The 23553-nt window shown below is 37.3% G+C and overlaps 1 protein-coding gene across 21 annotated transcripts in view; it reads right to left on the bottom strand.

The window, feature by feature from the left end:
- Nucleotides 1-23553, bottom strand: part of TRIP12 (thyroid hormone receptor interactor 12) — a 149834-nt gene that overhangs the window by 52104 nt on the left and 74177 nt on the right. For 20 of the 21 annotated variants that reach the window (XM_067740292.1, XM_067740291.1, XM_067740295.1 and 17 more), the window contains 4 exons: nt 18341-18446; nt 15570-15706; nt 9919-10002; nt 8769-8864 (listed from right to left, as the gene is read on the bottom strand). In XM_067740292.1, coding sequence (XP_067596393.1) covers nt 8769-8864; nt 9919-10002; nt 15570-15706; nt 18341-18446 — 423 coding nt within the window. The remainder of the gene's footprint in view (nt 1-8768; nt 8865-9918; nt 10003-15569; nt 15707-18340; nt 18447-23553) is intronic. The other variant, XM_067740308.1, reaches the window with a different exon arrangement.

The raw sequence follows: 23553 nt of genomic DNA, 5'->3' as shown, positions 1-23553 counted from the left end.
AGACCCCGTGTGTGTGGTTTAGATCTACTGTTATTTATAAAGTGTGTCTGGAACTAAAAGAGAAACATTTTGAAATACTTGGTTAATGCGTTACATATTAAACAAAAACTTGTGAAAAAGATCACAATTTTCCAAAACAACAGCAACAAGATACAGTGGCGAGTAGCACTGTTTTGCTGCTGTCGTTGCAAACGGCCTGAGCGTGAGGCTGAACGAGAGAGCTGTGCGCTCACCCCTGCTCCCTCTTCCAAGCCGAGAAACTAGCTTACGAGAGACTAAGCGTGTGGAAAAACGGGCCTACTCTGCCACAAAGACTATTTAAAAGACATGGATGCGTTAGTAAAGACAAAATTAATGACTGTGTTTTGGAAGCGCATCCTTATGTAAACATGGAGTTTTTTACTCGGACCATGTGACACTGAAAAATAAAATACCTGCCAGTAGTCTGGTGCCACTGCCTTGACTCTAATTAAGGCACCAGCAGTTTTACACCCACAACAGCTTTTGCACTTTTAGTTCAAACATGAACAAAGTAGAAAAGGAAAGACCTTAGTAGTTATTATCTCTTGGCCTTATGAATTCAATGTAAGGATCTCAGGAACTAGCTTGGAATTTACAGGCCACACTCTGAAAACCACTATCATACATCAGGGGTTGGTAGGCAAACATCTTCTACAAAGAGCCAGAGAGTAAATATTTTGGGTTCTGCAGACCACAAGGTCACTGCTGCCACTACTCGACCCTGGCACTTGGCACAAAAGCACACATAGCCAATACATAATCCGAGCATGGCTATATTCCAATCAAGCTTCATTTTCAGACACTGAAATTTGAATTTCATTTAATTTTCAAGTCACAAAACAATTTTTAAACTTTTTCAGCCATTTAAAAAGTAAACATCACTTTTAGTTCACAGGCTATATCAAAACAAAGAGGAGGCCGATTTGGCCCTTGGGCAGTAGTTTGCCAACCGCTGATACAGAGAGAAAGAGAACCCACAGCCTTTCAGGGAATCACAGGAGGCTGATGTGTTCAATTGAATCGACCCCACTGGACATTTGCTGAGTTCCGAGGCTGTGAAGAGGGCTGGGGGTTGAGTCAGAAGTTTTGGTAAGACACAGTGAAAACTCCTGCAGTCTCAGGGTGCTCAGAGGACAAAGTCCCCACGGAGGAAGGAGGCCTGACCCATACACAGCCAGTGCCCTGCCTTCAGACATCTGCCACACTGTGAAACTGCATAAAGAATAGAAAGTGGAACTTGCAAGGTTCTCAATCAAAAAAACCCTGGGAAACTGTTCCCTGGCGGTCCAGTGGTTAGGACTCTGAGCTTCCTCTGCCAAGGGCCTGGGTTCAATCCCTGGTTGGGGAACTAAGATCCCACAGGCCGCACAGTGCAGCCAAATTCAAAACAAACAAAAACAAACACACAAAAAAACCCTGGTAGGGTCACAACAGAGAAACACGGATGAGCTAGAGGTGAAATGAGTCATAAAAAAATAACTCGGTCAAAACAAGCTAAAGCCCTGACTAGAGCAAAGTGATCAGCTTCTGACCCTTTAACACAGAAAAAGAGAAAACACTCACTGCTGGAAAACATCACTTGGGGTCTCTTCCGTTCACATAATCAATTATCAGACATATGAAGAGGCAGAGGAATATGTGACTAACAATCAAAAGGGGAAAAAAGACAATAGAAGCAGACTAACACCCCTAGAAATTATAAAGTAAGTATTCTATAACTATGATTAATAAATTGAAAATATAAGCATGGATGGACAAAATGGGTAAGAATGTAAAGAATTTCAACAGTGGGACTTCCCTGGCGGTGCAGTGGTTAAGAATCTACCTACCAATGCAGGGGACACAGGTTCAATCCCCGGTCCAGGAAGATCCCACATGCCGCAGAGCAGCTAGGCCCGTGCGCCACAACTGCTGAGCCTGTGTTCTAGAGAACGCAAGCCACAACTACTGAGCCCACGTGCCACAACTACTGAGCCCGCACACCTAGAGCCCGTGCTCTGCAACAAGAGAAACCACCTCAATGAGAAGCCTGTGCACTGCAACAAGGAGTAGCCCCTGCTCACGGCAACTAGAGAAAGCCCTCGCGCAGCAACGAAGACCCAATGCAGCCATAAATAAATAAATAAAAATATAAATAAATAAATAAATTTAAAGGAAAAAAAGAATTTCAACAGAGAATTTTAATCTATTTTTAAAAATCAAAGAACTGTCTAGAACTGGAAAACAGAGTATCTGAAATTTAAAATTCATTGATGAGTTTAACCAAATACTGAAGAAGACAGCAGAAAAAAGAATTAGTGAATTTAAAATACGGTCAACAGAAAGTTTTCAAACTGGGGGGAAAAGAAAAACCTGGGAAAAACAAAAACAAAAACAAAAACAGAGCTAGAGAGACATGGTAGATCAAGTCCGAAGTCTGAACATGTACAATCTTGATACTCCCAGAAGAAAAGGAAGGAGAATATCTGAAGAGATGATGAGATAAGTGAAACAATATATGAAGACATAACGGCCAACAATCTTCCAAAGCTGATGAAAGTTATCGACTCAGAGATTCAAAGGCTCGGTGGAACCTGAGCAACTTAAAAATGGAAGAAAATGTCACACAGGCCTAATATAGTCAAATTATTAAAAATTAATAATGGTTTGAAAAAGCAGATCTTAAAAGAAGCTGGGAGAAAAGAACTGCCTTGGAAGGGTAACAGTAAGACTTTTAAACAGCAACTATGGAAACCAGAAGAGCACTACAAAGTACTAATATGAGATTTTATACCTGGGGAAATTACCTTTTAAAAATTAAGGCATAACACATATATATGGAACCTTTAAAAAAAAATGGTTCTGAAGAACCTAGGGGCAGAACAGGAACAAGATGCAGACATAGAGAACGGACTTGGGAGGAAGTGAGAGTGGCATTGACATATACACACTACCAAATGTAAAATAGCTAGCTAGTGGGAAGCAGCCGCATAGCACAGGGACATAAGCTCACAGGGACAACAGCTCGGTGCTTTGTGACCACCTAGAGGGGTGGGATAGGGAGGGTGGGAGGGAGACGCAAGAGGGAGGGGATATGGGGATATATGTATACATATAGCTGATTCACTCTGTTATACAGCAGAAACTAACGCAACACTGTAAAGCAATTACACTCCAATAAAGATGTTAAAAAAAAATTAAGGCAAATCAAGGATTTCTCCAACAAAAGCAGAGAGAAATCATTACTAGCAGTCACTCACTGCATAAAAAAAGTTCTTTAGGCTGAAGGGAAACAATCCTGATAGAAGAAAGGGACTTTAGGAAAGAATTAAGAACACTGGAAATGGTATATATGTGGGCAAAAATAAAAGAATATGGATGTTCTAAAACAACAATTGTCTTTTTGTGTTTATAGCACATGTGTAAGTAAAACTAAATAACAGCATAAAGGATGGCAGGAGAAAAAGAGTTAAATTGCTGTAAGGTGGTTGCACTGTTTGGGATATGATAACGTATTACTATATGGTAGGCTATATATAATAAGCCAAGGATACGCATTATAATCTCCAAAAGAGGCTGATTTACAATATCTGCCAAAATGTTGTACACATTTACCCTTTACACAGCAATCTCCCTTCTAGAAATCTATCCTGAAGGTAACACAGGTAAAAACAGGAAAGCTGTATTTCACTGCAACACAACCAAGACTGGAACTAACCCAAATGTCCAACAGGAGACTGGCAAAATAAACCGTACATCCACACACTGCAGCACTGTGGCAGCTTTACAAAAGGAATGGGGAAATCTCTCTTTCTTTCTCTCTCTCTGAGCATGTGCGTGACGTGCACAGCAGCCATGATAAGTGAACACCAAAACATACTGTTAAAAGCAAGGCAAAGTATGTAAAATTTATACTCTTATCTAAGAAAGTCAGTGTGTGTGAAGTAGATAATACGGATTTGTTTTTGTTTTCTTAAATAAATAACAAAAGGACAGGCCACAAACTTACAAAGGTTATTTGTGTGGGAGGAGGAAACAGGCTAAAGGGATAGCAAAAGATAAGACTTTTAAAAATTTGTAGATTTGACTTCAGGAACCATGTAAATATAACAAATTATAAAAGCAAGACTACATTTTAAAGTCAATCCCTAAAAATTAAAAGCAAAATAAAGCAAATGTGCTAAACCAGGCTGGTGGCATGAATGTAAAGAATTATTTCAAGTGACTCTAAAACACAAAAAAATGACCACGAAGTGAGATATATTCCAAGAACAAAAAAAGAACTGTTACAAAATTAAAATTTTCTCAATAATACTATTTTTGGTGTTAGGTTGGAATTTTGTACTGTAGGATAAAGCAAATAAATGACTATGTTATCACTGGGAACTGAAACTTTTGGCACGAGGGAAAGATACAAGATAAATAAAACCCCTGCAGTCCTGAATGTGAATTGGCAGTATCAGTATGAACTCATGATTTTTAATCTTAAAAGATTAAATACAATTATTTCCTACTTTTGTCCATTAAAAGTGTCTAACAACAATTATCAACCCAGTAGCAAATACGCCAACAGCCCAGACTGTGGAATCTAAATATCATTTCCTATAAAGAAAACCAGGGCTCTCTGAGGCAATGCCTGATTTCAGGTGGGGGGGTAGGGGGTGTTCAACTTGGCTCATCAGAAAGCAAAGAGGGCATCAAAAACTACTGAGATCACATCAGAAATATCAGATGACGACTAGACAATTTCATCATCAGTGAAAATCAATGAAATGGCTAAAACACATCTCAACCCAATTGACAATGATACTTAAAACAAAAACAACAGCACTTTGAAGGATGCAAAACTGGTAAATAAAGGGTAGGAAATATTTTTCCTATACCAACTATTCTCCTGGGTAACCAAATAGAAGGGAGAGATATTCTTTATATATTTCAACTAAATTACTTCTTTTACTTCTAATAAATGAAGACTGATCATTAGATATGAAATGCTTTCATTTTTAATCCCTGTTGTCTAGACTTTGTGGGCTTCCTAATATTAGAAAACACTACCACTTTTGCATAGTCTTTCCTCACCAGAGGAAGAAAATAAAGAACCAAACTTGAACCTGAAAAAGCCTCTAGATCCAACTAGCTGTTTAACAAGAAGTTTACTTTTTTTTTTTTTTAACTTTTCCATTTGAGCAATGGAAATCTGACTGAATGGGTATCTATCAATAAGGAATTACTGGTTTCTTCTTCAGATATAATAATAGTAATGTGGATGTACGCATGCATGTGTATGTGTGTTTTAAGGGACATTATCTTGAGCTACATGATGAAATATTTACAGATAAAATTATATAATGTCTGGGATTCATTTCAAATTAATACAAGAGGAGGGATGTTGGTGGGTGTAAAGACAGACTGGCCATGAAGCAGGCACTGCTGAAGCTGGGTCATGGGAATGGGGGTGTGTCACTGTTTTCTACTCTGGTTCTAGTCTATCGTTTATATTCATTTCATGTGCAATAGTCAAGCCTTAATATGGATTTCCGATGTTTAATGCTAATATTCTTGGGTAGCTCTGAAACAATTTTTCTTCCCAGCCTTCTCCCCCAAAATAAATGAAGTGGAAAAATAAATGAAATCAAATTTCTCTTAAAAAATAAAAAAGTACACACATTAAAAATATGATCTATACTTTGCCATCAGTTAAATTAAAGTTTTTAAAATGTATTTATGTGAGGACTGGAACATTTGAATTCTAGATACTTACTAAGGATTTTCTTAATATAAACTTTTTTAGACAGTACTGTGGTTATGTCCTTATTTTTACAGATATAAATTCAAATATATGCACATGGCAAAAGTTAAAAAAATAAACTTGGGAGTGGGGAGAACAGCCGAGGATATAAATGAAACAATGGTCAGGTCATGTGGATCGATAATTGTTGATGGGTTCATGGATGTTATTATACTACTAATAATACTCTCAACTTTTGTGTATGCTTGATCTTTTTCATAATACAGATAAATCCTAATTACCCTTAGTTTAAATCCCACACTTGCTGCTGGCCTGCAAAGGTCCAACATGACCTGGCAAGCACCTACACCTCTCAGATTTCATCTTCTACCACTCTCCTTTCACTTTCCATAGGCCCCTCCTGCTGTCTCATGAGCATGCCAAACTCATTTCCACCTGCGGCCTTGCACTTCCTTTTTCCCTCAGATCCCTGCAGAGCTGGTTTTCTCACTCCATTTTGTTCTCCACAAAATCATTTTGTTCTCCACAAAATCAGAAAAGGTTTCTTTAACCAGCCTATCATCACACCAACAAACGCCTTCCTAACTCTGCTTTGTCTTCCTTCACTGCATTGACACGACCTGAAATTTTACTATATAGTAATTGTTTATTGCCAGGGTCACTCTCTAACAGGGAAGCTTCCACGTGGGAAACAACTCTGCTTATTATCCTATTCATGACTCTGTACATCCCAGTGCCTAATAAACAACACTGAATAAAAATCCAGACTCAAGGGTTCTCGAGAACTTTGCAGGAGGCTATGTTATTTGAGAGATGAGTATCAGGGCAGCAAAAGCAAAGCAAAACAAAACAAAACAAAAACACCAGCTGCCTCAGAATGGGAGAAAATATTTGCAAACGAATCAACGGACAAAGGATTAATCTCCAAAAATATAAACAGCTCATGAAGCTCAATATTAAAAAAACAAACAACCCAATCCAAAAATGGGCAGAAGACCTAAATAGACATTTCTCCAAAGAAGACATACAGATGGCCAAGAAGCACATGAAAAGGTGCTCAACATCACGAGTTATTAGAGAAATGCAAATCAAAACTACAATGAGGTATCACCTCACACCAGTCAGAATGGGCATCATCAGAAAATACACAAACAACAAATGCTGGAGAGGGTGTGGAGAAAAGGGAACCCTCTTACACTGTTGGTGGGAATGTAAATTGATACAGCCACTATGGAGAACAGTATGGAGGTTCCTTAAAAAACGAAAAATAGGGCTTCCCTGGTGGCGCAATGGTTGAGAGTCCACCTGCCGATGCAGGGGACACGGGTTCGTGCCCTGGTCCGGGAAGATCCCACATGCCATGGAGCGGCTGGGCCTGTGAGCCATGGCCACTGAGCCTGCGTGTCTGGAGCCTGTGCTCCGCAACGGGAGAGGCCGCAACAGTGAGAGGCCCGCGCACCGCAAGTAAAAACAACAACAACAAAAAAAATAGAATTATCATATGACCCAGCGATCCCACTACTGGGCATATACCCAGAGAAAACCATAATTCAAAGAAACACATGCACCCCAATGTTCATTGCAGCACTATTTACAATAGCCAGGTCATGGAAGCAACCTAAATGCCCATTGACAGACGAATGGATAAAGAAGATGTGGTACATATATACAATGGAATATTACTCAGCCATAAAAAGGAACGAAATTGGGGTCATTTGTAGAGACGTGAATGGATCTAGAGACTGTCATACAGAGTGAAGTAAATCAGAAAGAGCAAAACAAATATCGTGTATTAACGCATATATGTGGAACCTAGAAAAATGGTACAGGTACAGATGAACTGGTTTGCAGGGCAGAAATAGAGATACAGATGTAGAGAACAAACGTATGGACACCAAGCAGGGGAAGTGGCGGGGGGTGGGGGTGGGACGGATTGGGAGATTGGGATTGACGTATATACACTAACATGTATAGAATGGATAACTAATAAGAACCTGCTTGTATAAAAAAATAAAATAAAATTCAAAAATTAAAAATAAAATACCCGCTGCTTCTTAAAATCCTCAAGTACAAGTACACATAATATGAGCACATGTACACACATTGCATTATTTTTTTTTAAACTTAGAATATTTAATGGAAAATTATACAAGTACAAATTTATTTGTAAGGTCAGAGTTAACAACCTTCGGTAACACTTCAGAAATTTTGAAATGAATCAAGACTGAAGTCTGCAAATAGCCTACTGATTCTATGGAAATATTATTGATGAAGTAAAAAAGAATGTGTGTGTGTGTATATATATATATAAAACTGAGTCACTCTGCTGCACAGCAGAAATTAACACAACATTGTAAATCAACTATACTTCAATTTTTAAAAATGCTTAAATGTAAATTTTATTGCTTAAGGAAGCTAAAGGTAATATTCTATACCAGACAGAATTTAACTGAATTTGTGATTATGCAAAATCATATTCTTAGTTACAAACTGAGACTTAAACAATCACTCTTATATCTAGCATATATGATAAGATCTCTGGGTTATATTAATTTGATTAAATGAGTCTAGTTACTGGTAATTCTGCTGAGAAATCTTTCCTCTCAGGCTCATTTTATAATCAACTGCCTAATGGGTTAAATTTTATTATACCATAAAAATCTCAAGACACAAATCTGTGCAAAGCATGCAATCAGATGCTATAATAATGTAATCACCTGAGATCCTGTACTCTTCTATAGTTCAAAAACAAACAAAATGAAGGGTCAATCTTGTTGTAAACGTTGGATGGTTTTCTAATGGCTCCAATTCAGTAATTAAAAATAAAAGGAGAAAATCTTGAAGAGTTGCTATTATTTAAGGCAAGAATGTGCAGAAACTGTTTTTTAAAACAGGTTAAAGTTCATGAAAACTTCCTTATGTGAAAACTCTCTTACATGAATAGGTAAACAGTAGAAACAGCACTCAACTAATTACTAAGAGTTCTGAGGGGAGGACAAATTTAAAAGTATTCACTTACTAGCTCCGCTTCCAATTGTTCTATGGAAAAGTTGTGACATCCGAGGACCAAGAGGACCAAACAGGTGAGGAGGAAGACCCCTGGCCTCTAAGAGAGCTAAGGAAAAAAGAAGGGCAGGAGGAGTAGTCGAAGTGTTAATACAACTGATCTTATCTAGAAGTTTCGAACAACTGATTCATCACATAATTGATTTAAACAATTACTTTCCATTTTGAACTTTAAGTTACATTAAACTTTTCAAGACCACTTGTATATACTAATATAATTAATATAAGTTACAACACCTATGTGTCTACTCCAGGGCATCTTAAGGTTTTATGGAGATATTAAATATCCGTGCCAGCAGGGACTATGTAAATGGTCCAAGAAAAACCCAAAGTAAACATTTATTTTGAAGAAGTTATGTTAAGCACCTTAGCTATTTCACTCTATTATTTCTCAGTCAGATACTGATCATGAGATCCTCTAAAAACAGGAAAAAAATCATTTTTATCAGTTCCCAAAAGTGAGAAAAACTGTTCATAAGAGTTCTAGTCAAAAAGTGATTGCTATAAGTTCCTTCAGGAACTTAAAAGCAATCTGAAACTGATTCATTAATGTTTCTTGTAAGCCTCACACTGGGGATCTATTCTATAAATCAGCTGTCTGAAGATAATAAAAATACATATCCATGTACTTGTAAATAATGTATACATAATATAAAGCTGCTTTTTAAAAGCACTTACAACATTATAATACCTTGAGTTTATGTATACAATCTACATTCATTTTCAAACAGTTGATCAAGCATCCTACTAGATGCAATGTTATTAGATACCAGAGCACAATATATTAAGCTACCCCTTGTTCAATATCTCCCTTAATGTATTACTAGCTATACATGCAACCATAATGAAAACAAATTTTTAAACATAAAAAATAAATATACTATATAAGATTTTTATCTAGTTAAACAGTAAAGATGAAGAGCCAAACAGATCATCTTCCAATTCCAAATCATCAAATCACCACTACATACAAAGCTTTTTTGGAGATATGGGCACTGCTACATTATACTTTTATGAGCTTATCCAAATTAACTTCAACAAAGAACGGTAGTAAAAGGCAGCCCATGACAAGAGTTTCTTGTAAGCTCAGTAACTCTCTTTACCTTGCAATCGTCCCATCTCGGAATCATCCGATTCACTCTCCCCAGAAGTGGTCATGCCCACAGCCCCTGCAACAGAACTAGAGGCTTCGAAGAGGGGGGAAAGGTGAGGGTTAGGAGAGGAACATTTAAATTCATTATGTCTGGTTTATCTTAAAAAAGAAAAAGCAGAGTTTTACAGACAACAATGAATAAAGGCAAACGTGTCTGCCCATTGCACACCAGCTGTTATTCTAGACTTCATCATGTAGGTTTTATGGAAAAAAGATGGCTCAACTACATTAGAAACAAGCATAATATACAAGCTTTGCATTTCACTCGTACATGGTTTTCATAGTTTCCTCCTATCTTTGAAACTGTTCCTGAATTGAGTCTTATCCTGAACTCCTCTACCAAAAGTCCATAAACATAACACTGCTAAAAAACCATTGTGATATTTAATAGATGGGCAATTAGTCACAAACAGAAAAGCAAAACTGACATTTGGGGAAAATGTTCCATGTAGATGTGTGCCTTCTTCAGTCTGCTTTATTCCTGGACTATAGTCTGGATACGATCATTTGCCGTGTTTTCTTTCATTTCAAGACTGTGCAAAGATTACGCTCTCTTATTTCCAGGACAAAACATTGAAGAAACACATTACAACTGACAGAAGACTGCAAAACACTGAAGTACAAAAGACAGGGCAACTAACATGTCAAAACAAATGCAGAATGAAGAGTTCAGATTCAGAAGGATTCTACTACCCAAAATGCTAACCTGATCGATAATTCAGTCTAAGTAAATAGTGGCTGATTCTACAATATTATAAATCTGACCAGGAGACGAAAATATATTCCCGTAAAACTAGCAGTTTTACTGTCCCCTCCTCTCAGTGTCTGTTGAGTCCTAAAGCATTTTTTGTACATAGACGATTCTCAGCTGTGTATGACCACATCATCCACAATACCTTAAGTCCTGTCCACTTGACAGATGGTGACAGAATGCAAGGCAGGAAGAATATTTTTGTCATTATTAAAAGAGGCACATGGATCACGTATGTGAATGTAAAGAGTTTTTCTGAAGAAAGAGATGTAAATACACCAGCCACCAACTCTGTTTTCTTAATACTTTTCTTCACCCCTCATTTAAGTATTCTAACATTTCACCGGGATTTTTAAAGAACTTGTAGAAAAATGTATGGTTTAGAACAGGAATCAGCAAACTGTGGCCCACAGGCCAAATCCAGTCCAGCACACCACTTTGCAAACAAAATTTTGTTAAAACATACGCAAACTCATTCACTCACATACCTGTGGCTGCTTTTGTGCTACAACCACAGAGTTGTTCCAACAGAGCCTGCATAAAGCCTAAATCATCAGTTATCTGGCCCTTCACAGAAAACGTTGGCAACCCCATGGTTTAGAGTAACAGGCTAAGTAGAAATGCTAATATTAAGGAGTAATGGAGTTTAGCAAAATCCACACTTCTGATGGAGAAAAAGGAAATAACAACTGTACTTATATATATATAAGGCTACTTGTAGGTAGCACTCATTAAATGCCGACTGTATGGAGAACGTGTCCATGTGTTTGCTCTCAACCATACAGAGAAGTATTACAAGCTCCACCATGCACATGAGGAAACCAAGGCTTTGTGTCTTTGAGTGCTTGCCCAAGGTCGGACAACTGACCACGGGCGTGAGACGTGAGCCCAGGCAGTCTGACTTCGCAGGCCGCACTCGTACGAGCTGCACGCTACCAGCGCCTCGCACTTACCCTCCAGCACTCGTTCCTGATTTCAGTGCCGCTGCTTCTTCGTGTTATACAGAAACCACGCCAACCAGCCCTGCTACCAGGTCCCAATTATGACTGAACTTAGTCAAGTGGCTCTTAAACTTACTTTGAAACTTTTACAAAATGTGGAAAGCAAATACTAAGTTTTGGCAAACAAAATTGTTGGTTTTTCTTTCTTTCCTGCTCCCCCCTCAAAGGCACACTCTGGAACCACACATTTTTTAAGAAAAAAAAAATCACAAGTTCACTTAAGGTAATGCTGGGGTTTTTTTTAAGCGTATCAGAGGTTCTACTAGTTTGACTTTAAGCCAGTCTACAAATCTACAACTTACAATTTTAAAGGCTTAACCTTAAGTGACTTCTTAAACATATTATTCTAAGAACTGACATAATGAATAATAAATACCTCAAATTGCCCTGACACAAAGACATTAACCAAGACGTAAAACTTGTAAAAGCACAGAATTAAAAGAGCTGTTAAGACTATTATAGGGAGGGTCCCAACCTTAAGGGAGCCACAGACCCACTACAAGGAGGAGCAGGGATATTCTGGTTTTTAATCAAGTCGAGGGCCTATTCTGACACAAATCAGTTACTGGACCCAAGGAAAAAGATCCTTTCCAGCTGCCATTCCTTTGATGGCAAGTATTAATAGGCATTTGCTTACCATAGCTCCCTTTTTTCTAAGTTTTACAGAATTAAATCAACCAAACTAGCTTACAGTGAGCGGCTGTTTGTAAACTCAGGCAGGTAAGGAAATGTAACCCATTAATAGCAGTCAGCGAGAAAGTTGCTTCAATCAAGGCATCAAACCTTGGGCAACACACACAAAATACATCCCAACACAAATATAAAAGCAAGGCTATCAAACAGAGAAAATCCAATGCCAGATTTTAAGAGGTGTCAATCTTTTTTTTTTTGTTTAAACTGGTATCTCTCCCATCTAGTCTCAGCATATCTTCACAGCACCATGTAAGGCAGTTTCCAACACACAGTTAAAGCTGATAGAATTCACTTTTACTTGACAGGAACTGCTAAGGGTTTACCAAATACCTAAGTATAGGAGGCAACGGGAAGACATTTTTAGTGTCACAAAAACTTTTGAGCTAGGCCAGAAGAATGGTTGTTTGGAATATAATTACACCTTATGTGGGCCTTGGCATCAGGTGATATGGTAGCAATCTAATTTTTAGTGGTACTAACCAAATATAATGAGGGAGAGAAAAATTTACAAAACTGAGTTGCTTTCTTTTTACAATCTGACCCTGTTCATTTCTTGTGAAATTAAGATTCCCAATGCCAAATGTAGGTGTCAGAACATTTTTCCTTACTTTGATTGATTTCTGGGTATAAAGAAGACTGCTTGATTCCCCACCTTAGTATCACTAAGATTTGCAAGACTTTATCAGCACTATAAAGGGATGCTCAGTTCTAATGAAGTCTAAAACTAAACCCTTCAGCTCTTGGGACAATGTGGGGAACACTTAACTTTCAACTTCAAGAGCTGACATTTCTTCTATGAAGAGCTAGAGGGGTTGCACTCCACATCACAGTAAACTTCAGAGTGACCCAAAGGGACACCATTATCAACAAACTTTCCTAAATGTCAACAACACTGGCAAAGTCAGGGTGATATAAGCAAGTATTCCAAAGATGAAGCAATGCTTTAATATCTACATGTGAAAAAAGAAATACACTTATATAAACGAGGCCACTGAAATAAGTCAGGAAGAAATGATCTCTAAAAATAAAGGAACACTGAAAAATGAATATATACATAAGACTGAAGAGATTAATTTTTTTAAATTAGTAAAAACATTATTTCAAAATAAATGCTTCAGATGAAGTGAGTCTTATACCAACTGTATAAGAACTGTCTGAGAATGGACACTTGCCATAAGATGCTCTACGTTACCACCATCAGTTTGTACTCTACACGAACTTAGAGGGTTTTATTTTTCTTTAAATTCCAGTTTTACATACTGAGAAACGAAAGCACATTACACTGAAGAACTTAATATAAAGCTAGTAATAAGTAATCTGCCTCTTTCCCCAGAAGCACTTTAGTGAGCTGGCAGAGGAATCCCTGTAGTACGTACAAGGGATCCAGCCTCTGAAAGGTAATAAAGTTAGTGCTGCTCTAACGCCAGTGAACATGCACATGTATCTTTTACATAAACTCAGAAAGCACCTAGATCACAATGGGATTTCAAATATGGATGACAATGAAACACAGGCGAGCCTTTCGGAGGGCAATCGCGTGAACCTAATCCCTTGAAGCTTTGATCCTCTTTGGCAAATATACCAAGGAACAAAATTTTACACACCACCCCCTCATTCTGGCCTCCAATTACACCCCTATGAATTAAACAAACTCGAGTAACCACAGGGAAGCAGAACACCACAGCTGTTATAACTGTGCACTTCTTTTCTCTAAGACCTGGATTTGAGAGTCACACATCCTAGTTTGTAACCCTGGCAAGCTTAACCATTATGCATCTCAGTTGTTCTCATTTATAAAATGAGGATAACAGCACCTCACACCTCAGCAGGTTGTTCTGAATATTAAATGAGAATATATGTAAAGTGCTTAATAGTGTGTCTGCAATGGAGTGTACACTCTGTAAATGTCAGCTATTGTAATTACCATAATGAGTCCACTTGAACAACACACTCAGCAGCTCCCTCTCAAAGTGTCATCCATATGGGAATTGCTCCACTTCCATAATCAGACTTGGAATAAACATTAAAACACTGGGAAGCATAGGCTGTGTGTCCTACAGAGCTTCAGTGAGTTGCATGTGCAATGCAGTGTATGTTTCCAAAAATCCACCATTTAACCCTTCAGAAAAACTATTCTGGGAAAAAGGCACCACCAGAAGAGATGCCGTAAGTTCGCCATGTAATCTATCATACAAAACCAGGAAAGACAAGTTGGTAAAGATGTTAAGCTGGACAGAAAGCTGAGACAAAAGGCACAGAACATGGACAGCAGTGGGCAGACCAGAACCTTCCTGGTAAATGAGGATATACAATCAACCACAGGCATTGAAGAAAACTGCACCTATTCTGATACTAACAGTAATACATGAAAGAACTCTGTTCAAAAGTAAGAACATGCCTACGCCTAAAGCTACGCATATCATCCAGATTTAAGGGACTCAACTCAGACCCATATGTTCATAATGATGACTTATAATATTTTTGTATCTGTTCTTAGTGTTAGTGAGAAATGCTTATAACAAGCTACTGTTTAAAACCGTTAGCCACAATCAAGCCGTGGAGTGTCAGCCGCCTTCTGGCACTGGAAATGGGTACATACTTGGGGTGGGGCGGGGGGCCTAATTTTTGCTGGGCTAAGACATCTAGGAGAATAAAAATAAGAAACCCAGAAGAATAGGAATACTAGTCTTAAAGCTGCTTAGATTCAAACTGAATACTTGTTATTTTTTAGGGACTACAACATTCTAAATTAAAATTTAGACTTGTATGAAGCAATTTAAGCCACATCCTTACGTTTTTACTATGAATTTAAAGTTTTACAAACAATCAGTAGGCAACTATTATATGTACTGATCAATATTTAAGAAGCTTAAACAGAAAGGGACTTACTGCTTCTTAAAAGGCCTCTGAATGTAATTAGTACAAATTTGGATTTGGAAAAAGATTAAACAGCAACAACAACAAATGAATACAACTAATCAAAACACCAAATCTATAAAGCAGAACAAAAGCGAACAAGAAGTGTGATGGCTAACATCTTAAGATGTATCTGTCTCCTCTCTTCCATTATATTTGGTGTACCTAAAAAGTAAGTTATCTCCAAATAAATCTGGAAGATACATAAATGCTTTTTAGGCTTAAGAAGTGCCAATCTACCTGCCGCTCCTTGGGGAGTTTCGTCCGTCCGTGCAGCTGAAGAATTCACTGTCTCCTGGTTGCCTTCAGGGTCTGCCATCTTCTCCTGTCGACGAGCTTCAGCTGCTCCTCTTTTGCCCAGGCCAGAGCCTCGCCGACTACAACAGAAAAATGCGATCATAGGCAGCACTCCCAGTGACCAGGAGCAATGTCCACACAGCACAAAGCTCCAACGCATGGAACACAGAGCTAGTTTCTTCTTTTTACATAAAAATTGTTGTAGAAAATCACTATGGGTAACAACCAAGACTTTGTATATTTAAAACTCATCCAAGCTATATCACATTGACAATACAAGCTTTTGTGTTGCTATGAGCTGTTGTCATCCTTACAAACAGAAGTGATTTTTAAACACTTCAACTACATGGAAAAGTGATTCCTTCTGCAGAAACAATTCAATTCATTTGAAATAGATCCCTAATTCCTGGGTAAATAGTGGACCACTATATGGACTTTCAGACTGATACTTGAAAATGGGGGCAGGACAGGGGGAGAGAAGAAGATGGGAAAAATTCCCATCACTTAAGTCCCGGATTACTTAAATCATCAAAAAATTACTATCCTAATAATGGACAATAGCTCTAGCCTTTAAAATAAAAGAAATGAGTATTTAATATTTATAAGTAAATACAGATGACATCTGGGAAGACACTTGTTTCTGATTGAGGCATAGTGTAAGATATGCAAAAAGGAATCACCAGTCATTTATCATGAAGCAGATTATATTTTATTGATGACTTTCTTTCTATTTTAATAGCGAAATCAGTAAGCAAATCAGGTAGAGACAGAAGACTTCCAAAATTACAACAACTTAATATTGTTTAAAGGCAGTTCCCCAAATGACCTCAGAAAGTGCAAAAATCTACTACTAAAGAAATGTTTTAGACTAAAGTAAACTACAGTGAAATTAGATGTTGTCTAGTAAAGAACAAGAAGGAACCAGGCATAAGTGACATGTAAATGAAAGCTCTGAATCACCAATGAGTTCTTGAAGAGTTTATTCTCTCAATTATTAAAACTCCTCCCTAAGCAGGGATTTACTTTGCCAACCTTTCATTCACAGGGGAAAAAAGCTCACTCCAAACCCCAATTACCAAGCTATAAATTAGTGGGATTCAAATTAAGTCATTTATTTAACATTTAATTTGTATCAACCATGTGACACACTCTGTGCTGAACATTTGGTTGCTGCCTTCAAGGTGTGTTAGTCTAAAGAGACGAAGCCGCAGCTGTGATCGACTACGAAAGCACTAAATTTAAGAGGAATCTCAACTAATTCAGAAAAGTTTGAGATGAAGAGCACTGCAGGCAGGCGGCTAGACAGCTTGTGTGTAGCATGTAAGTAACTTCTCGTTCATCAAGACAGTGGGCCCGAGGAGAAGGAGAGAATGCTGCAGAGAAAGATAGGACGCTAGATTACCTGACGCCACATACAGCTTAAAATTAATTTTCAACTACAGTGAATTCGGTTTATATCTAAGATTATAAACCTTGGGTAAACTGGATTCAAAGTTTGGCCCAAAACAGGACAAAAGCCCTAAAGAACTAAGAAATTTTCTCAGAGGTCCTCATAAAAGTACTGCCAAAAAACTTCAAAGGCAAACAGGTGTACTAACTCCAGATATTTTAGACAATCCTGACAGAACTAGGAAATAAGTGGAAAAGTAGAGATTAAAGTGGCAAGAGTCCATTTCTTATGGCTTATTAGGTAACAAGTCATACTGTTTCCTTGTGTTACTACTGTACCCACGGCCAAGAGTATAAAGTCGATTACCTCAGAGAAGAACAAAAAGAAGTGCTTAAAGCCTTTCTACTGACCTAAGTTAGAGTAGGGAAAAGGTAAACTAAAATCAGTCACCTGCATCACTGGTTTCTGGCACATTTAGTAGAGAGAACGAAGTACATATAAGAGCAAACTACATATAAAGGATGGAGAAGTCCCATACAGCTGTGATTACCAGCACAAGACCAAAACTGACCAAGCCTGAAAATCTGAGACGAAATTCCAACAAAAAGATTTTTAACTTTATCCTAAGGTTCTGAATCAGTTAATAAAGTATATGAAATAATACACTGTATCATATGTGAAAGGTAGATCATTTTCTGAAAAAGGGCTCCAAAATAGCAACCAGGAGGAATGGGAACTGGAGATGTGAGAGAACACAAACCAAACCTACATTCTTCTGTGAGGAGAGGTACTGGAACACAAAATGAAAATTAAGTACATCTCTCCCCCTCACCCATTAAACTCAATAACTTGTGCCAACACTTTTAGAAACTAATTAGGCAATATTACAGCCATTACAACAGGCATCCCTTCTGATCCATTAATCACACTACTGGGAAATTTAGCTACCTTTAAAAATAACCCAAATCTGCATAAAGATGCTCATTAGAGATTTCTTTGGCAGACTAGAACTCTGAAAGCAACCAGACTTTGAACTATTGGCAATAACTCTGTGCAAATAATGTAACAGCAGAGGAAAAGGTAGAAGACAAAGGTGTTGCCCAAAAAAGGCATGATTAAAACTTAGCAAAAAAAAGGTAAATAAATATTGGGGAAGAATTCACAAAAATATACAGCAATACTAGCTATATTAAAACAAATTTCTTTGCTCAACATTAAAGAGAAAATTTTAATAATTTTTAAAAACTTACAAAATTAAGGATTTTGCTGAAAGCTGAACACAGATAACGAGCTAATCATAAACTGGCAAAGCCCAGATTATTACCTGGCACTAGCACAGGAGCCCGTGGTCTTTTGGCGTGTGCTCCGCCTCAAACTGGGGAGCTCAGCAGGTGGGGATTCGCTGCGCTTCTTGGTAGATTTTCTTAAACCTATACATGTGAAATGCAAAAGTAAAAATTTTAAAAGAGCAGTTACCTTAAATTAAAAATGACAACAATTCTTCAGGTCATCATCCGGTCAAAAATCCATGGACTCTTCCACGGCCTCTCTAGCGGTCTCCAGGTTTACTTCCATAGTTTGATTTTACTGCACCTGCTCATACTGGGGAAGTTCATGTGGTGCTTGGCATTCCTGTTCAGGAGAAATCTTCTCACTCTGGCCTAACCTTGACACAAGCTAACCAACACCATGAATGACAGTCCCTCTCCTCTCAAACCATCCTCTTGAAAAGTTCCTATCACAACTCTACTCTTCCACTACTCTTCTCCACTAACTAAAGCCAAGAGATTTTTTTTTGTATATACTATGTATTTCAGGACTTTACTGTATTTCATTCAGCACTTTACTGCATTCTCTTTGCACTGTCCCATTTCACCTAGTTTATATGAGGCTCATCAATAAGGCCATGAGAGAACAAAATGTTTCCTTTCACCAACTCAATGGCAAGAAATATACATTTGAACTGAAGGTTATTCAAATGTCCAATTTACAGAATACTGTATAATTAGGGGGAGAAAGTCAATCAAGCACACTTTACATGTTATTCTGGAATCTAACTAATACCTTTATAGGGATAACGGATTCTGAGAAAAGTTTATTGCTAGTTCATGAACAATGGGGAAGCCATCAGAGCATCGTCTACCGCCCCCCGCCCCCCAAACAACACTTACTCTACACCATACATGACATGACAACACACAGGGTGGTGAGCTCTATCTAAACGAAGACCCCCAGCAGTAAGAGGTCTCCAAAGTCAACAGAGCATACTTCCACCGGAACTTTTGGCATCATCTTAAATAGATGGTAACTTTCTCAGAGACCAACTGTACAATAACAGTTCTCCAGATCATTTGTTTCTTCTCCAATTTTAATTTTTTTCCACTTCACTGCTTTAAAAAGTGTAAAGATAAGAAATTCCTTACTCTTGATTTTGTTAAAAACACCACGAAAGGTTCTGGGAAAGAGGTGGCAAAAAGGATTCTAGACATCTTCTTGACCTTTTAGACTCTTCATTTAAAAACTTCAGTTCATCCAATTTGCACTTAAACTATACATAATGAAAGTTGCTAGGTGAAAAGCAAGCTATTAAAAACTCTTTAAACACAAAGCAGAAAGTATAAGGACAAAAATCTATGTTCAGACAGGCATTACCATTCAGAAATCTAAACCAGACCTTTTGGGCCCTTCTCCCCCCACCTCCCACCCCAAAGAACTTCTGTGAAAGATTATCTAGACTCTTCAAACCAGCATAAAAGGATCAAAGAGTGAAACTTAAAGTGACAAAAGAAGACTGGCCTAAGCGTTTCTTAAATTTCAGTTTTATTTTAAGGCTGATTTTCTATATAGCTGTCACCAGAATTATTTGATGTGATCACAAAGCTATATCTGACATCCTATATACTATTTTATCTTTGCCTAGCTGGATACACACCCCAGACACCTGAAAGATGGACACGGCATGTAGACGGATTATGGAGCTAGCTTAATATATTCAGCTAATACTGTCACTATTTTTTAATATTTAAAAAATTTAGAAATTTTATAATATTTCAGAAAATATTAAATTACACTTATCTATCTGAATTATGTGACTAAGTTGGACTAAAAAATGTACAATTTAGAGGGAAAAAGCCATCAGTGCACATTATATTAAAACTGCAAAAAACATAAGGTACTTTCACTTATAAGGCACTTTCAAAACCTTTGTATTATTGTCACTAATATTACTTAGTTCACGTAATACTAAAGTATCTATAAATACCATGATACAGTAATAGAAACACTAGTACAAATTTTCACATCTATTTAGTGACATTCAAAATAATATTCAACAATGTATCGTGGGCTACTGCTTTATTGCTAATCTGTGGTGACAGTATACTTTTTGACACTTTCACTACTCATGTCCTATTTTAGACTTTGGTGTTTAACTCTCTCTTAAACAACTTCATTCAAATGTAATTTCCGTATGATAAAATGTACTCATTTTAAGTGCACGGGGTTCAATGAGTTTGACAAACTTATTCACGCATATAACCAACACCACAATCAAGACATAGAACGTTTCCATCACTTTAAAAAGTTCCTTTATGGCCCTTTCAATTAATCCCCCCCTCACACTTCAGGTCCCTGGCAATCACTGGTCTTCTTTTCTGCTGCTATTGTCTACTCTGGAGTTTCATATAAATGGAATCATACAGTGTCGTGGGGATGAACTCATGGTGTTGCACGTATTGGTCCATTCCTTTTGATTGCAAAGTGGTATTCCTTTGTGTGGATGTGCCACAATCTCTCTAACCATTCTTGGTGTTAGACTTTAAAAGAACTGTACTAAGTTACAGAGAAGTAGGGCAGAGAAAAACCAAAACAAGAGTGAACAGAAAGCTATTTATAACTGATATCACAATACCATAATGCAAAATGACTCTCAGGCTAATTGACATTAACTCCATCCAGCCTGATAAAGTAAGAGAACCCCCAACATTTTGTTCTCTAAACTTCCTTAGAGGGGAACTACATAAATTCTTCCAAAAGTCTAAAACATGTTTAGAAGATAGAAAGGTCATAAATTCTGGGACAAAGGAAAGCTGAAGCACAAACTTCAGCTTGGTAGATAAAGTATTTCCTAGAAAACCAGGACAGCTTAAACTTCTTTTGGCCATTCGGCAAACTGACAATGCTAGCACATACTATCTTCACAATTTTATTTATTTATTCTTTGATATTTATTTATTTGGCTGCTCTGGGTCTTAGCTGTGGCATGTGGGATCTAGTTCCCTGACCAGGGATTGAACCCAGGCCCCCTGCATGGACAGCACGGAGTCTTAACCACTGGACCACCAGGGAAGTCCCTATTTCACAATTTTAGATCGGCTATGGAGATTTTCAAAAGCACTTTCAGATATAAAGTTGTAATAATTCTCATTTTTCAGACACAAAAATATTAACTGACTTGCTTAAAAGTGCATAACCCAAACAACTACACAATTCTAAGCTTATTTTAAAGCAGAACAGAGAGTCCTACATCTTCAATATACTTGTGGCAAGGTGTTAAAATTTTGCTTTACTGGTTCGTTTAGAAAACTTTAAACTCTCTGTATAAAAATAGAGTATTTTTGTAGAACTGAAATGTTTCCTATCATTCTACTGGTCAAATATGGAGTATTTTAATAAATGGTGGAAACATGGAAAAGTGTAAACCTACAACCTACTGAAAATCGATTAAAACATCTGTGCATGGGAACACACATACCACAAACACATCTCTCCGTCCCAGGCTCTGTAATGCAGCAAAACTGCATTATCATTTATTTTTATGATGCCACTTTGAGAAGCAACCAGAATATCACTGATCAAATTAATATATTCTTATCCACAAAGCCTTTGTGTAATACAGTTAGGTATAAATCTTGTATCAAAGCTCTTATTACAGTTGACCCTTGAACAATGCAGGGTCCACTTATACTTGGATATTTTTCAGTAAACCGTAAATACTACAGTACTACACGGTCTGTGGCTGGTTGAATCCAAGGATGTGGAGGAACCATGGATAAGGACAGGCAGCTATTAGTTACATGCAGACTAACCCCTCATTGTTCAAGGATCAACTGTATTACCAGTATAAGAATATGTGCACTTGTAACTACAAATATATTCCTATAATCTTTATTCCTTTGGATAAAGGTGAAACTAGCAGTTAGTATTCTCTTAAAATTCCTAATTGATTTGTCTTCTACAATACAGGTATGTCTTACTCTTTTTTTTTTTTTGAAAAAGCATTCCTAAGCAAAACTGATTTACACGAAGTGCAGGGCTTCACCCTTAAAAAAAAAAAGTCCTTTTTTTAAAGTGTGACATTTTTAAAGTGTGACATTTGAAATGTGAAATAATTAAACCTCTTATATATCCAACTGTAAGCTTGGATTTTTAAAAATATAACAACATTTTAAAAGAATCAACAAATTAAGGGCCTTAGACATTTTACTTTCTGGACTCTTACTAACGTAAAAATAGTTAAGATGTTCGTGGGTACCTTCTACTTATGACTGATTTTTCTTTTCGACTTGAAATATTAAAACTATTTCTCATTACATTAACATCTCAGTACAAAAGTATTTCTCTTGGAAAAGGTATGGTTTTCACTCTTAACTGTGTCAAATTACTTTAAAAGTAGCAATAGACAACTGGGCAATACACATTCACTATCAGCTTTCATTCTATTTTTAATTCTCACATGATCTGTTACAGGTATGCTAATCTTTGACATGATATACACATATAATCGAACCTACTACACAGTTCTATAATGAAAATATAGCACTCCTCTCAATAATAAAATATTCTAGCAATAATTAAACTTCCCAATTTCCTGAAAGATTCCTTCTGCTGTACAAGAGTAAACATGAATGTCAATGTATTTCATAAGGTTGTTTGAAAATCAAGCAGAGGAGGAGCGGGAGACTGACCTAACATCTCTATTCAGTGAATAATGACTCCATTCAAATAAATGGACACTTTTATTCTGCAATTTATATAATCATTTTAAAGTGACAGTAAAAGATGATCAAACAGACATCTACTGTATATTATCTAGCAGCCCTTTTTCTGAGCACCTGCCTCTTTTTTTCTCTTTCTTTTAAAAAAATTCTTTGCAGAGCTATCTCCTAACCCTTCTCCATGTGGTACTGATGGAACTGTCATCCACAATATACTCCCACTATATGAGTGAGACTCAAACTGTTGTATTTTCATCATCTACAACTACAACTCCTCCACCACTATCCCCTCCCCCTCACCATACTAATTCATTTAAGGACAGGCATATGACCCGAGGATATAAGAGACTTTCGTATAAAAATATAAATGATTGGACAGTGTTTTGGGGAAAGAGGAGGAATGAGGGTGTCATAAGTCACAGACTTGGGACTGACAGGACCATCTTCATTTGAGCTCCTGGATCCAGCCAAGCCTGAAGCTAGACAATCTCTTGGCTTTACCAGTCATGTGAGCTGATTTCCATTTAATTTTAGTTGAATA

This window comes from Pseudorca crassidens, chromosome 6 (assembly GCF_039906515.1).
Source record: "Pseudorca crassidens isolate mPseCra1 chromosome 6, mPseCra1.hap1, whole genome shotgun sequence".
Classification (NCBI taxonomy): domain Eukaryota; kingdom Metazoa; phylum Chordata; class Mammalia; order Artiodactyla; family Delphinidae; genus Pseudorca; species Pseudorca crassidens.
Note: the sequence above shows the minus strand (reverse complement) of the source record. Positions and strands in the feature narration are given on the sequence as shown.